At 37.0% G+C, this 17,263-nt stretch overlaps 1 protein-coding gene across 5 annotated transcripts in view; it reads right to left on the reverse strand.

Moving 5' to 3' along the window:
- ATG5 (autophagy related 5) overlaps positions 1–17,263 on the reverse strand; it is a 112,800-nt gene that overhangs the window by 70,334 nt on the left and 25,203 nt on the right. For all 5 annotated transcript variants that reach the window (XR_012775219.1, XR_012775218.1, XM_075498474.1 and 2 more), the window contains one exon: positions 5,632–5,726. Coding sequence is in view for 3 of the 5 variants with exons in the window: in XM_075498474.1 (XP_075354589.1) it covers positions 5,632–5,726 (95 nt within the window). In the remaining 2 variants the exon portion in view is untranslated. The remainder of the gene's footprint in view (positions 1–5,631; positions 5,727–17,263) is intronic.

Here is a 17,263-nt window from a genome sequence, read left to right on the forward strand (position 1 = left end):
AGCTTTGAACTAGGCAGACTGACAGTTTTACAGATAACTTGGGCATATTTGTGTAAACTTTAGTCACATCTCTGACAATAAATACAGTTTATAATCAGAATTTTTCTTTTAAACTGATTGACAGCCCCATCCTGTACTAAGATCCTTAAAGGCACAAGGCTGATCTTGCATGGGTTCCTTAAGTCTTTGAAAAGAACTGCATGGACATTCGTTAATACAAAACATGTAAAAAAGTAATCTCTAACAGCGTTGGTTTGAGCTAGTCCATTTCACTTTGCACTTACATGGACCAGAAAAGCCTATGCAATTATGGAACCTCAACTGTGGTGACAGGGACCTTAAACTCAAGGTGACAACTTGTCAAATTGCTATTACTTTCAGCACAGAACAAAGCAATCAAGTTCAGAAAACAAGCATTCATAGGAACTTATGGATCATGCTGCCCATATGCAATACTTGATAGAAGGTTGGTTTTTCTTTTTTCCAATAATGAGGCACTAGGAAAAATATTTGCCTACCAAAGCTTTTAAACTTCCTCATTCATAGAGCTTAGATTTTGAAGTAATTTAAAACTGGTGAAAGTGTGCTAGTGTTTCTTCAGTGCTGAACCATCAGTTATTAGCATAAATCATTCTGTGTACTCAACTGATGATGAATCAGAGTCCCTTTTTTTCTTTTCAGCACAGAAACTCAGCTGAGCACAGCTCTCACACAAATCAACCATCATTTCACTTTATTTTCCTATTCACTCAAACTTCCTCTTTGTAAAAGGAAGTTTTCAAGAAATAAATTGATCTATTTTCAGCAGGTCCTTTATGAAAAGGTCATTTTTAATAAATAAGAAAAAAGTTAAATAAGATATTATACACAGGTCTATTCAAGAGCATTTTGCACTAGCCAACAAGACGCTGAAACTTGCTGTGTTGTGTTGCCCTCTTCAGGTCGACAGCACTTACAGTTTCTAGTTCTTTTGCTTGACGAGTCATTGCATTTCAACTTCATAAAAATTTTCAGATTTGCAGTTTCAAGTAGCAGCTAACTTTACCTCTATCCCACCAGTGCTTTTTTTTATTTTTGATCTATTTTTGACTTATTTTTGATCTAAAATCCTATAGAAATAAACTTCACTTTTGGCCTTACGTCTCCCTAACTTTAATACTAATCTTGAGGATTATCAAAATATCAGCTAGTGTTTGAAAAGATTACTAAAAAAACAACTTCAGCACTGACAAGCAAGCCTCATGACAAGAGGCTTAAAGAGTTCAATTGATTCAGCTTACCAAAGAAAAATCGAAGCTGCTGAAATCACTCCATAAGTGAACATGGAGATCAGAAAGTCAGATGACTTTAAAGTGGTGTAAGGCAAAACAAAATCTAGAAACTGGAGTTGAAGTCAGACAAATTCAGCCTTGAAATGCAATGGAGGCTTTTCACCCAAAACAAAAAAAAGTTTTTAATAACCTACTAGCATAAAAGGATGGATTTGTTATTACTTGAGAACTTTACAGGTGGTAAAATATCTTGCCAAACAAACAATCTGTTTTGATCAGTTTTTGAGTAGTTGTCATAACATGGGCCAAACTGTGATGCTGATTTGCATACTTGTAATGGGTTTTGTAATTGATTATCTGAGCTCTGCCAATTAATGTGGAAATACGAATAAAACAGTCTTCCATTGCTTGGGAAAGGGCCATGCTTGGGCTTCTGATTCATTTATTGACCCAGATATTAATAACGTCTTAGAATATTTCATTTCCCCCTCTCACCTTGCTATTTTTAGAGGACAGGTCATGGTAGACATTTAAATCTATTTAGACGTCTCAGTACTGCAACTTTGACAGAAAGAGCAAAGTGTTGGATTTAACCGATGTATTATTAAGTATGGAGTATTTCACTCACATTACTAAGGCAGATAAACATCACAACATCTTAAGGGACTTAGGATAGGAAAAACCTGTTCAAAGCTAAGGCCTACTATGTAATTAGGCAATAAAATTAATAACCTAATCAAAACCCTTAGAAAATAGAGGCAAAGGAAATGCTCATTGCAGTACCATGGCATGTCCCAGTACCCAAATAAAGGAACAAGCAAACAAACAATCCCAGATCCTCCCCTTTTGGGCTGCCAAACACACAACAGCCTGCCTGCCTTAAGCCAAGTGCAACTCTAGAAAATCTCAGAAGAACTTGTCGTGAATAGTTTTAATGCATTGTCTTTCACATACTTTTGTAATTTTATTCTCAAAAATGAAATGCTATTTACAACTTTAAATCCTATATACTCATAGGGCAGACTCCAGAGGAAAGGAGGAAGATTGACAGGGAGAGAACAAGCAAGAGCAAGTGGGTGAGCACGACATGGGGAGAGAGCAAGATAACAAAACTCAGGGATGAGTGCAAACTAAGTGCACAACAACCGAGATTCAGAGTGCTCCCATCTGCAGCGTAAGACAGCAGACAGTAGTTCATCAGGGTAATCTCTATCAGCATGTAGACACTCCTCTCCGGTGCCTGACTAATATGCCCATTATGTGACACTAATATGTCACAGTGCCTGGAGCCAAAGACGGATGAAAACTTCCTGCCATCTATCAACCATATAAGTTCGTTCTGTTAGAAAGTGCAAAACCAGCTGGGGGAACATGGGGGAAAAGTCCTCAAGCCAAACTAGCTCTAGTACTGTACAAGAAAAGCAACACTCTTAAATGCATAATATACTCAGAAGATTACTATTATTTTCTCTCTTGCTATTAAAGAACAAGTGAAGAAAGCACTCTATTCAACAGTACTATCAGACAAAAAGGCAAAAAAGTTTTCATGCAACTGTCAACTTGAAGACACAGCAGCTCATACGTCTGAAGTGATGAAGTGTGGCACTTTTTTTTTTTTTGGATGCGTGTAAGTAAAAGTGTCACAAAAATATAATCACTATTTTTAAACCATCTCTGGTAGAAAAAGTTTCCACCTTTGTCAAAGGTTCATCTGGCGCAGTTCCATAGGACACAGTTTAGACTATGACAGCTGGTAATAAAATCTCCAAGATCTCTTAGCTAACTTTTAAAATTGCAACTGAGTTGATCCTTAGCGATACGCAGTCTTTTTCTTTATCTTCTACAGTAGATGCCAGGATTCTGGTCCAATCTTAGCTGCTACACTTAAAAGAAGAGGTGCTGGACAAGGGCTTTTAAAATTACCTGTGGTTAGTTTAGTTCTGACTTACCCAAGTATGACATTCGTATTTTTGCAATCTCTTTCTCCCCCGCACACCATCAGATTTGGATACCACAGGAGATATGATTCATATTATTCTTTAGAAATGTATTTTAATAGACAAGCTTTACAATTGAAAGAGCCTTTGAGTTTTGAAAATATCAGGCTTTCAGTGAAAAGCATGTCAGATCACTTTATTGCATGCATTTTTTCTGCAGCAACTTTCCCCAGTCACATTTAATCAAGGCTAATAATGAATTTTCTTAGTTGATATCATTATCTAGTACATTTCCTTGAAGGAAAACAAATTCATCTGCCTCATACTGCCAAAACACAATCTAGGCAGCTCCCTTCACAGAATTTCCTTCTAATAATTTTGGGGTAATGGAAGGTATGGAGACTAAGAGGAGGAACTCTCCCCACTGAAGGCAATGCCTAGTAATTTCCTGCCATCTACCTCTATATCCTTAAGTATCCACAAAAACACTATGTGAAAACATAGGGAATAAACATAGGGAATAAACATCCACTGTAATACAAACCCAGGCTAAATTGACTTTCAGGTATTTATGTAGGGATATGCAAGCAACCAATTAGAATGCAAAGCTGATTTCTACCAGCACTAATGGAAATTAAATGCAGTCAGGGTGGGGGTTAAATACCTCTTAAGAATACTTTCGAATCAGTTACTTCAGCATATGCAAGTCTGTCACTAAGTACTGTAAAATTATGTTAAAACTACAGGAATTAACTCCTTGCTTGGAATTAAATTATAATCTCACCCTTCCTAACAGTTTCTGAAAATTCCTTTAAATACACAGACTTCTATGATGAGCAGTAATCAGTACACAAACCAACAAACCAAACAAAAAAGCTAGAAACACCTGCATCCACTTTTTAAAAAAGAGGAACATTACTGAAAATATTTAGAAATATTAAGAGCAGCATTACTGAAAATAATATACACCAACCTTCTCAAAGGCTGTCTCAGCATCATCTTTATTTCTGTTTGGTCTTCTATTCTTAGTTAGGTATTTTGGGTTTAAACTACAGCAAGTAATGGTTTCCAATTGAAAAGATAATGAGAATCAAGATAAGTACTACTGGCTAAAGGGATAGATATTACTGAATTAGGTTTTTTTTTTTTCTTTTTTTAAAAAGCTTTACTAGCATGAAATCATGTGATATCATAGAAAATTTCCCTCATGGCTTAAAGGTCTGTACCTTATTCAGACAGCAAAACCTCCATTTTGCAAACCCATTTGCGTGATTTCTATGAAAAGACTTAAAAAAACCCAAACACCTATCAGAGAACAAACAAAACCTAGTTACCAACCAAACAAAATGCTGTGAGTGAACTACTTTTCCTGATACACACTTTTTGATACTTATACAAACCTTGCCATCTGCTATGATCTCTGACAAAATAACTGACTTCCGTTCTCAATCTAAGGTTTCACTATGACGGTAAATGTCTTATATCTAACATTAAAAGTTACTTCAGTCCCATTGCAAGATTGTATAGGTTTGTATGGTCATTAAAACCTGTTATAAAGTAGTATCAGACTATTCAGTACTATGAATAAATGACTTTTTTTGATAGTTACAGGTGCAAAACTTAAATGTAAATAGATGAAAATGTTTCAAAGATGAAACAGAACTGTTTAATTTATGGACAGGCTACAGGAATTTTGTATAAGCTTTTAACCATACTTAATTCCAAACTTCATTGTGCCCTTAATGCTATAAAAAAAACTAAGAGGACATCGAAAAATTGTAAGGATTCCAAGGAATATATCTCCAAATAAACTGCTGAGAAAAATAAAGCACTGGTATATTAAAACAGAAAAAAATATTCAAAGCTAGTTTTGGATTGTAAAGTATACAATTAGAATACAAAAGTAAGAACTAGATGCAAGACCTATACCATTACTTTCACTTCATAATGCCAACAAGAAAGAAGCCTACACAGTGGTTGAGGGAAAAGTGTTGCTCCTGAAATGTTTGACTTAGACCTTTCAGAGGGCATTTTGCATCCAAAGCAGTCTTCATAGGTAGCAGTGATTTTTAATGACAGAATTAGCTGGTTAAAAACAAAACAAAACAAAAACAAAAAACCCCACCCAAACAAACATAATCTAGCACCTTAGCACATTCTCAAGTATTATACACGTACAACATAATGAATGGTAATTACCTATTAGAATAAATACAGTCTATTTTGTCTTTGCTGGACCCTTGAGTTGTATGAATTAGCAAAGATGAGCATACAAAGTTTTATCATTTAGATGTTATAATTATCATTGAGATTATATCATTATCAGTTAGAAAAGGGAACGTATAATTCTGAAAAGAGATTATGATCTATGACACCTCAGTGGAAGAGTTTGGTAAAAGTGCTTTTATTTCATTGTCTCCTACCTGATAAATTCTAAATGGGATGTATCGAAATCCACTATCTTCTGGAGGATACTCCATGAGTTTTCGATTTATTGCCCAAAACTGCTCAAATTTATCTGTGAAGGCAAAATTAGGTTTTGTTAATATTAATAACATATATTCTTTTTCAGCTAAAAGAGATAAATGAGGCACAATTGGAACAACATGCAAACTTTTCTTACAGAAGTTTGACCTGTATTAATTTATTTTCCCCACATTTCTCTTCCCTATTTAGCCTGAAGCTAAAGGTAAGTCATCTGCATTCTCCTATGAAAACAGTGATGTGGCAACTTATTGAACTGAAAGGGAAAGCAACTTGAATTCATATCATATGAATATCATAACCATATTTTAATTCACTGTTAGGGAAATATTGGGCAACAAATTATGGATTTCATTACCGCAATTAACAGTGTTTGTTTCTCCACTCCCTGCTGTACTGGTCCGCACTGTCTCACAGTTTGTTAAAAACACCTAATCGTTCTTAACTATAGATGAACAATAGGTTTAAAGCATAGAGAAATGAAAGCAGTAGAAAAACTTTGAGGGGTTTACATTTGGATATGTAAATCTTAAAATAATCTGCAACAGTGTAAGATATAATCAGAAAATATACTGCCAGTTTCATGACACAACCTGAAAATAAAAGTTTGTTTGTTTGAAACACATTTTTGTTAATATTATCCAAGTAACTAGGTCTAGTAAAGTAGCCCGAGGCAGCACACCATTTCATCCTGTTCAGACATTACAAGAAGTGAATAGTTTACTGTGCTTAAAATGTATTAAGGACAGCACAGGTCTAGAGCAGTAAAGGCTTTTATACATGCAAATCAGTTATTCAAATCAAGCAAACAACCAATACCAAAAGTGACAGAAAGGAACATGAAGAGCTAAGATGAATAAAGCTGCTGCTAGCCTTACTGGAGAAGGCAGCTTTAGAGGGGGAAGAGCAAGGGTTACATTTCCTTATAGGCCCTAACTCTCCAAGACACCAAACACAGCGGACGTGTCTTCAGAAGGAACACACAGTCTCCAATTTTCCCTCTTCAGCACAACGTTCAGCCGAACACACAGTCTCCAATTTTCCCTCCTCAGCACAACGTTCAGCTGAGTCTCAAGAAGCCTGGAGGTATTACCATTAACAGAATTCAGCCCCCCCCTAAGCAAAGTAAAATACAGAAATCTATTTGCAGAACAAAGGTTCTTCCTACTTCCAAAACTGCTGATAACAATGAAAGCAATTGCAAAAAATTAAGAGTCTGAGATTTGCTCCATTCCAGTGTGCAGCAGATGCCTGTCAGTACGCTAAAAGACATAGTTAATACACACTGCAGGGTTTATAACACGTTGCTTTTCCTGACCGAGTGTGACACAAGGCAGGAATTTCCAAGAAACAGTAAACAAACTCCTGCCAGGTATTCTGTAGGAGCATTTCCTGATGCTTATCTCAGAAAGTACTTCCACACCCTTGTTTCTTGATTAGCAGCAAGCACCTCTTGACAAGCACTTACCTGAGCCGCAGTCAGCACCACCATGCAGGCACCTGCCCGAGAGGAGGAGCTGCCTGGACGCAGGGGGCTACCCCATAGCTCACCAGCTGGGAAGCTCAGCAGGTGGCAGTGACAGTGACGATTCCCACATTCGGGAACCCCAGCCTACAGAGTCAGAGGTTTACTCTTATAATGTCCAACGCAAAAAACGACTGCATCGTCCTCACAAACTGTCAGTGGGAAGGTGAAGATTTAGCATACTTCCCTCGTCCTTGGAGACAGCGTTGAGAACCGCTTATAGCTTTCACTACAGGTTGTGCGGACAAGCATCCTACAGGAGGCATTAATCGATTTATACTTCAATTACCACTTCTGACTATAAACTCAGTTGATAAAACTATTAATTATGGTGATACACAAAACAAAACAGTCAAGACCTACTTAAGCCAGTGAGCTTCAGCAGCCTCTTAAATAAGGAATCTACGTATTTGGAGACATCCTAGCTGAACAAAAATAAAACAAATATTAATTTCATTTACTTGTTTAATGCTCATATTACAGTAACTAGGAAAGTTGGGTAAACAGCTTACTGTCTTCAAAATTCAACAGAGATGAGCAACACACCTTATGGATCAGAACAACAAGAAATTCTGAACAAGTAACAGACTTATGGTAGGAGCTTAAGTACATTGTGCCTTGTGGCATATATGGCAAACAAGTGAATCTTTGAAGGACAAAAAAAGTTAAACAGTGGTAATGTTTACCACTTCGGGTAACTCACTTCTGTTCTTCATTCCAGCTTCCTCACCTCCCAGAAATCACACAGGTAATCTTATTTAAGGCAGGTAACTTTACGAATTTATACTTCTCAGATTATTCTCTGAACACTCAGATAATGCTCAAGACAATCTGTTGTTTTATCAAGGTTTTTAAATTTCCAATAGTTTCTACAGTTTCTAAATATAACAGCAATAAATCTGCAACAGTTGAATGATGAACTTGTTGCATTTTGTAATCAAGTATGTTCTGTCAGTCCAGTCTATCTGTCAGTCTATCAGCTCTTGCTGATAGGTAGAGAACTCTTCCTTGTTTACCAGCTTGATGAAAACTCAGTTTTGTTTTGATTGTCAAACTTCCGGCCAGCACCTTCTGTCTTTAAGTACTGTCTAGCCAAAGCACTAATTAGTTCTTATAGCTCGTCATAGCATTAATAGCTTCCTTAAGTCTGTTTTGCATAAATGGAAGGTACTGACACACAAAAATGGGAGAATGATGAATTCTTTTGCTTATATTTTTCAAGGGGATTGGGGGGGGATGACATATGTTGGGTTTTTTGTTTGTTTGTTTTAAGCTTTGAGTCTTAAGGGTTCTGTGAAAGCAGTTATTTTTGGATTTTGTATTTTGGAGGTTTAGGAGTCTGGCATTCAGCCAATGCTCCTGATGCTAATAAAAGCTCTTGCCAGGTCATATATATCAGTATGCAAACTGGACAGCCTTTTCCTGCTGCTTCTTTAAAAATTTGTGTTAATTTTCTTACACCCGACTGTTTCCTGTAGTAAAAATATTGTATCCATTGAAAGATGTTTGGAAGACAGCAATATAAGATTATGATGATGAATTAGCTTAGATGCCTTGAGACAGTGCTGTACACACAGTGGAGATGTGTCTTAAGATGTCTGACTCCATTATGTCTAGCTAATTTACTAGAAAGTTTTTCATTCCCTGGGATATCGGGTGGACTGACAGAACATGCTTGATTACAAAATCTCCCTCCCTTGTGAAAAGCTTATGCAGTCTACATAATATCTAAACTCCCATAACAGTCAAATCTGATTACTTTTGTTTTTCACAATCCATCTGTTTTTAAGAAAGTGCTTGACCAATGTGTTAAAGAGTTTCTGTATTAGCAAAAACCAGTACTTGCAAAAGGCAGATGTTCATATCTGAATAACAATATTTAAATTAATGGCAATAATATTCGAACAGAAGCGAGATTAGTGACAGTAAAAAAGTTTCAGATGACTCTACTAATCATGTTTCTTAAACAAGAGAAGATGGTTGCTATATAACTTTGCCTAAAGTGAAACATGAAAACTTTTCTCCCTATATTTTATGTCAAAGATCAAAAGTTAATAACCAAATAATGGAGGAGAGATCCAGTTGAAAAATCTATCAGCTAAGTCACTTATATTTATAAATATGCATTTATTAGAAATGCAGTCACTGCATGCCCAAACACCACACAGACATTATTAGCCTCTAATATGAGATGCACAGAATATAAAGACAGCTTTGAAAATACGTATTTGGATATACAGAAATAGTAAGAATTGGCAAAATTACAAGGACTTAATGTCATCCATAACAGTAATCTCAGTACACAAATTAAGCAACAAATTAAACCTCAAACATAAATTAACAAATAGTGTGGCACATTATGCATTTAATGTTCAGAAATCTATCACTGAAATTGTTCATGCTTTTAAACATGTTTAAAATGTTTAAACACGTCCTTTAAAACAGTTTAAAAAAAAGACTGTTACAGGGAAACACTTGGAGAATTGTCATTTCCTCCATTAAGCAAGACTGGAGATCCTTTAGCAATCACTGAAATTAATCCAAATTTATAACTGTTACATTAAAAACTTGTTAGTAACTCCAGTCATAGCTTGTTGTTAATAGACAGTAACTGCTGAAGCTTTTAATATTACACAGTTTCAACTAAGGATTAGTCCAGGCTGAAATTTTCAAAACTAGGCCTCTTTCTCTAGGCCCTGAGACTTGGGGGCAATGTTCTTCACATAACCAGAAAAATTAGTTTCATTTGTGCTAGCATCTTACAGTCAAACTCAAATGCTGCCACGCTTCAACCAACTTGAAATTTCACATGGATCTTGATGTTAGATGCGTCTCTTCCACCCACCTGACTCCACGACAATGGTAACCAGGATGGATCACTGGGAGGGTAAAGGGCTTGCAGTCAATGTATGCATTTCAATGCAGCAAAGCTTTAAATCAGCATACACAAAGAATATGGCCAATTATCACCCAATGAGAAATTCTATCTACAAGTAACTTGCCTACAAGTTACTAGATATCTACAAGACACAGTGGTCACAGCGTATGGGTCATTAAAATGGAGTTCCCACTGCAGAACAGTGGGCAAAAGAACTAAAAAGACCCACCCTAATCTTTAAACTTATCAACAGAAATATCTTAATAATAAGGAAATATTTTGTTTCTGTATTTGACACTGATGCAACTGCTATCAGAATACTAACTCCAGAACTGGATATATTTCAAGACGACTGTGGAGACGGTTTAAATAACAGAAAGAATTAATGCAAAAATGAGGGAAAGATTGTTTAAATTCAAAAAGGAAACGGCAATTCATGGCTTTTATCTTCCAATATCTTTTTAGAAAGTCAGAAAAGTGAACAAACAGGTATAGCCCTCAGGGTAGCATATATGCACAATTTTTAGTCTGGACTATTCATGGTTTCTTCTTAAAGCCATCTAGTTGTATAAATTAAAAAAAAAATGCTTGGAATTGAATTGTATCTCTAGCTCTATGCAAGCAATATGAATTTGCAGCTTGCATAAAAATGTGTCCAATCCCTGAATTTAAAAAACACAAAACTTTTGTCTATTCTCAGTGGTTCACCACTGTCTAATAACCATATGAACCATAGAAATGATGCACAGCTAGAAGTACTTGGGCAGAACCAACCATATCATTATCTAAGAGACCAAAGACTCTCCAACTGATGTATCAGAACCATACAAAACCTTTAGATTGGAAGTGCCTTTGAAGTGTAAGCTTTGGAATAAAAGCTCCTGCCCCAAAAAAAAGAGCTGTCTACACAAAGTTAAACAAGTTTGATCAAGGCCCAGTCAAGTTTTGACCGTCTCCACAGGTTTCCACTGCACCACTTTCACTACCCCTGCCCTACTATCCCATGATACTTCTTCCTGATACAACTTGTAACCATTTTCTTTTGTAATTGCCCAACTCCACTGCCAATGGAGGCATGTCTGCGAGAAGTCTGACTCCATCTCTGCTCTACTTTTAGGCAGTGGAAAGCAGCTATTAGATTCATCTTCAGCCTCCTCATCTTCAGGCTAAGCAGGGCAGTTCCCCCACTCTCTTCTAATACAGCATATGTTCCAGCCCCTAATCACCCTAGCAGCACTCTGCTGGACTCTTTTCTGTTTGTCCACATTTCTTTTGTCCTGGGGTCCCAAAGACGACGCAGCATTCCCAGCACAGCTTTACAAGTGCTGAGCCAACGGGAAGAATTACTCACCATCTGGCTATATTCTGGGGGCACAAGGGCTAAAGCAGCTCCCTGGTTAATCGTCATTTACGCAACACCAAACGACAGACTTTTCATTCAGCTTGTTCACCGTTATCCACTTCCACAAAGCTACCTCCCAGTCAGTCCCTAGCCTGCCCCGATGTATGGAGGTTTTTCCTGTCGCTGGTGCAGGAGTTTGCACTTGCGTCTGTGAGCTCCAGGAGGCTCCTGCTTGCCTACTGCTCCAGCTCATCACAGTCCCTTTGAATGGCAGATCTGCCCTCCAGTCTATCAACCGCTCCCACCAATTATTTCTTCTAGTCATAAACAAACTCACTAAGGGTTTAATCTGTCACATACATATAATCAAATAAACTGTACTGTACAGAGAGCTGCAGCTGCAAGTCAAGGATACAAAGTGTATTAATTTCTTAAAGCAAGTACATTTTATACTGACTCGTGCTCCAACAAGCATTGCGTTCAGCTGCTACAGCCAGAAAGGAGTCTTCTCAAAATTTAGCATCAATTCTACTTCCACATTTCTTCCAAGACGACTAAGACTCTACATACATACATTGTTCTGCTGACTGGTGAGCAATTTTAACCAATTTCATAAAAAGTTAAATTTTGTGCGCTATGCCTCAAGAATGAAGCAGTTTTGTTGATGAAAGATAAGTATTCTAAACACTTCAAAACTAACTGTACCATGCTATTCAGAAACAGTATTTACAGCTGGTTACTCTCATTTCTCAGCTATTTAAAGACCTGTCTCTAAATGACTTTAGGCCATCTAAACTCATTGTTCTTATTCTTGTACAATAAAAACACAGATAATAACGATTATCAAGGAATTCAGGAAGACTCCGATACATATTTGACTCTCACTGACTACTACAGTTCAGTGCCGGCCTTTTTGAGAATAGTTTGAAATACTGGTATGGCATCATTAAAATGTAAGATTTTTTTTTTTTTCTTTTCTGTTTTACACATTGCCACCATCCACCGTTAAAATATCCTTGCTATTAAACGCTTAGGTTACTTGGGTATTTTGACAGATCATGGTATATAATACAAATCCCCAACCGAAGAGGGCACACAAATTTACTGGTCTTTTCAGACTATCTTCAGGTACAAGTAACTATCGGATATGGAGAGATAGGACCTTAGAACGGTTTTGACTTAATGTAAGTGACAGAAGCTAGCTACAGAAATATGTGGAAATATTCTTCACGTTACAGATAGCAAAGTAACAACATTCAACATGAATGTACATATATGAAGTAGTCATAATTTTGCCTTGTAATTACACAACAGTCATTACCTGAAATAGCTCCACTGCATGATGTGCCTGTTAATCTGACATACCCTCCAAATTCACAGTCAGCTGGTGTCTTACTATATAATACCACAGGAAATCAGTAGAGATTGTAAAATTTGAAAGTAAAAAACCAAATAGGCTTTACTAGGCCTGTCCATGCTAAATAAGACATGGAATCACTGCAAAAGTAAACATACTAACTAGCTCAAGTACCAATAGCCAAGTACAGTGGTATGGGCCTCAAGGTTGGCTACCTAGTCACTCCCTTTTTAGTACTATTATTGTGTAAATGAATTAAATCAATTCAACTCTGCTTGCCTATATGCACTACAACAAATTTCCAACAGCAGTGTTTACAACCAGAGAACAATTAGGAGAAACTTCCTTATGTATAGCTAGCTGTAAGTTCTAGTTAAAAAAATACTAATTCATAAGCCACACTATAAATTGAGCTACTGATGCAACTCAAGAAAAAAGGGACAGATCCCTCCCCTAATACTGTACAGTTGGGTTTTTAGTTTTTATAGCAAAGTAGTGTTCTGAAGATAAATAAAAGCATACTAAAGTTTTGCAGGTTAACAGGACATTTTGAAAACTGTATGACAAAGCAGCATTTCACTCTTCAGATTATCTATCAGAACCAAAAAGGCCTTTCCCCCTTGTTTTCTTTTAATGTACACAAGGGACCCATACCTTACCAACATTCTTTTCACTTATTAAACGTACTCATGAAACAGAAGTTTCACTTTAAGTACACTGTTTCCTTACCACCACCTCCCTTCATTTCTAGGTCATCAATTTATCTGGAAAAGGTTCAGGGGAAGAAAATCAAGACAGACTACTTACTTTCCTTTATTCAAACATGAAAATGCATACATCCTACCAAATTTAAGCTTTCTGTGTAGCCTAAAAGCAGGTGATCTCCATAGGTATTGTCACTTAAGCTAAAAAGAAAGCTCTGATGACTATTAAACAAAAATATGTAATCCATTTTTGAAACACATAACCCACAGGTTGTGTAGGAATAGAGCAGCAGGGCTTGTTACAGACTTCCCTGAGTAAGTCAAAGGGAAAAGGACTCCTGACAATTTTGCCCATCCTCCAGTTCTCCGTTCCAAGTCTAGATAGCCTGGATATTTTAATACCTTCTTTGCCTCTGATTATGCTCTGTTTATATACATGAAAATAGAGCAGCATATCTCCATATACCTCTCTAACCTACTTCGCTTTCCTTGTACTATGCTTTTTCTAAAATACAGCTTTTCTTAAAAGTTAAGGAACCTTTCTGTCAATACATCTGTCAAATTCAGGAGTTTACTACTAGAAAGTAACTTAGAAGCATTTCAAATTGGAAAGCAAAAAACCCTCAACAACTAAAGAAAGTTAATTTTAAAAGTGAAGTCTGTTGTTTAGAGATACTTTACTTTGAAATTTAGTTAGACCTTACATGTCTTTCAGGAAATAACATATTTTGAGGGGGAGGGGAGGAAGGAAAGCAGGAGGCAGTAAAAAATAAAGGTTCTGCATCACTTACACCTAAGTAAAATAGATTTAGAGAAATACAGTCAAAGATTCTCTCACTTTGAATCTAAGTCTACCAAATACCTGAAAAAACAACAGAAGACAGGAGCAATGAAGGTAGAGAACCAGCTTATTTGTGATTCAGGTTGAAGATGAAAGGCACACCTGCTTCAGTAGGAAGTCTGGAAGGTGGCTATATTTTCCAGGAGGAAAAGAGTCTAAATGAGGACAAAACACAAAGCTCTTGAAACTGTAACAGGTATATAAACTCAAACTCTCCAATATATATTAATAGGTTATATGGTTGGCACATTACCTGTGCCAAAGATGCAAAGACGTCCAAGTTTGCTCCCTCAGAGTTTAAGTTTTCATTAGACACAGGGACATCTAACACAAGATGGTGAAAACACTGGAAAGCATCTCTATCTATCTCTGTCTACCTATCTCTAGACAATCTCCTCTCATGGTGGAGACTTCAGTATAAAGTAGCATTGTGAGTGGTGGGTTACCTTTTGCTTTCCTCCCTTTTCTGCCTTCGTGCAGTTCATGCCCTCCTTTGAGACTCACCGATTCTCACTGGCCTCACAAACATGGCAGCTCTGCTCTGCCCCCTTGTTGAGAAAGCCAAGGGGGGAATTCAGGCTGCCATCAATTCCCCACCTTTGCACTGCGACAAAGGGCAGCTATGCAAGTAGGCGCCAGGCCAGCCACAGAACAGTAACAAGGCAAAAGCCAGTTTTGGGGGAACGGCAGTTTAGAATCATGATAGTGCACCCATACAGGTGGAGCATTAGTTTAGTCATTTGTGCAGAAAGGGTAACAAGCCAGTGAACACTGCAGAACTAACACTGAAGTCTAGGTCACAAGCCATTACCAGAAAAAACCCACAACCAATCAAACCCCAAACAAAAACCACCACCACTAAAAAAAAAGTCCCTGGGAAGGCCTGCTCTGATGCATCTGATTTATTCTGCAGGTCCAGCCTGTCTGAACCTAGCCCCAGCTCAGCACCAAAACAGCACTGGGCTGACTTTGCACAGAGCTATTTGAATCTGCCTACACCGCACCCCCTGGCTTCCATAATATCAGCAACCCCAATGTTTGGTGTATGCCATGCTATCTTAACTCCAGAATAAGCAGGTATTGACACTAATTATAAGAAAACTTGATGCATTTCCAGAAATTTTTAACCACCAGCCCAGGAAGGTAATGACTTTTCTTTTTAATCTGCTTTTAACCAATACACCCATTTTCAAAGCCGAAGAGAATTGTTTAGTCTGTCTTCACAGTTAACCAAATCTCTACAGATAGAACATGGCAAGATACTACCATTTTGGTAGCGATACAGGGAAGAAGAAAAAAAGACGGCTTTGTGATTTAAAAACTAATGGCTTGTTCAGTCATTCTCTTGTTAAATTCCTCAAAATTTTCTAAGTACATAATTGCCTAGTTTAACTTTCAAATGACCAGCTGAGATAAGAGGTTTGTTCAGCTACCAAAGCATGCTCATCATCTCAGACTGAGGTAAACAGCATTGCTCCCACCAGTTCTCTACAAAGAGGAGAAACATACATATCAAACCTGAGTGGGCCACGTGTACACAGCATAAAAGAGATGCCGATAATGTATGACAGTATTTTTTGGTGGTTCAAACGTTTCTAAACAGGAATGTGATAACCCAGAAAAAATGACTTCTGCCCCTCAAGAACCCAGGAGTGGTTTAGATATGATTTAGAAAGAAATGTAAGAAAACATAGGCCTGATTCTGTCAGTAAAACAAGAAAGAGATCACATGTATTAAAAGATAAAATATTGCAGATCCTGCAAACATTCAGAATATTTTTCCTTTAATAAGAACACTTCAATATGGCCACTTGGCTTTTGATAAGCCCTAAAGTATGAATGAGCATTACATTCTTTTTCCATAATATTTTCAGTAAAATAATGACTTCATTATATTTTATAATATACAAAGAAGCCTTAAAAATGGCCATGAGTTTTTACTGTTTATTTCCCCTACTCATGTATCAGAAATACCAAGTCTAGTCTTCACTGGTTATACAGGATGCCTGTGAAAATTTCAGGGTATGGTTGCTTATGTCTCTCCACAACTGATGAAAAGCAGCTGTGTTGAATCTAAAACCCCTCCTTTCCTTTATCAGAACCATTATATACTGAAGTTATAGCTATTCTTTGAACCACGCAAAAAATACAGCTCTCCCCCTAAAAACAGTTGAGATTTCATTTGATCCTGAGTCATCACTAGGCCCACAGAGTCTTAACGTTTCAAAGCTGAAAGCCTTTATTTTTCCAGACAAAAGACAAGAAGAAGGAAACCACCCACTTGAAAAATCCTCTTTATCCATGATAAAAATGGCCATAACACTATTAAAGCAAGAACAGTAGTAACATTTTCCATCAATTCCGACCAAAGGATTTTAACAATTCTTACAAAGGAACAGAGGTCAGTATAGCTATATAACCTGCCTTTATTGCTTCCCTACCACAGTCAGACGCTGGTCAAAATTTGGGCAACACAGATGTACCCGTCCCAAAGAAGTGTTCTAGCTAAGAAATATCTGGTTTATGGACAAAAATTGGCTAACTGAAGTCTGAAGAACAAGCAAAACCACAGCACAAGCAGTAGACAGAAAAGTATGTTTACCTTCCTCATTTGGTAGCAGAGGGATGTAAAGGTTGTTATGAATACCTACCAGCTGTTACCAGCACAAGATTTTGCCACAAATTCACTATTACAGCTCTTCCCCTAAAACTGAAAAGTTTCTCATGCTACCTGTTCAAGCACTTGCTTCTTACCAGAAATATTTATACCGTTACACTTGTAATTGGTAGTTACATTTCTCCAAACAAGCAAAATTGGATTTTTTTTTTTTTTTTCAAAAAAATGTAGGTTTAATACATATCCTGTAAGTATTGCTATCACTTGTTAAACAAATAACACTTCCTTTATTTAAGAACTGAAGAAA

This window comes from Mycteria americana, chromosome 3 (genome assembly GCF_035582795.1).
Source record: "Mycteria americana isolate JAX WOST 10 ecotype Jacksonville Zoo and Gardens chromosome 3, USCA_MyAme_1.0, whole genome shotgun sequence".
In the NCBI taxonomy this organism is placed as follows: Eukaryota; Metazoa; Chordata; class Aves; order Ciconiiformes; family Ciconiidae; genus Mycteria; species Mycteria americana.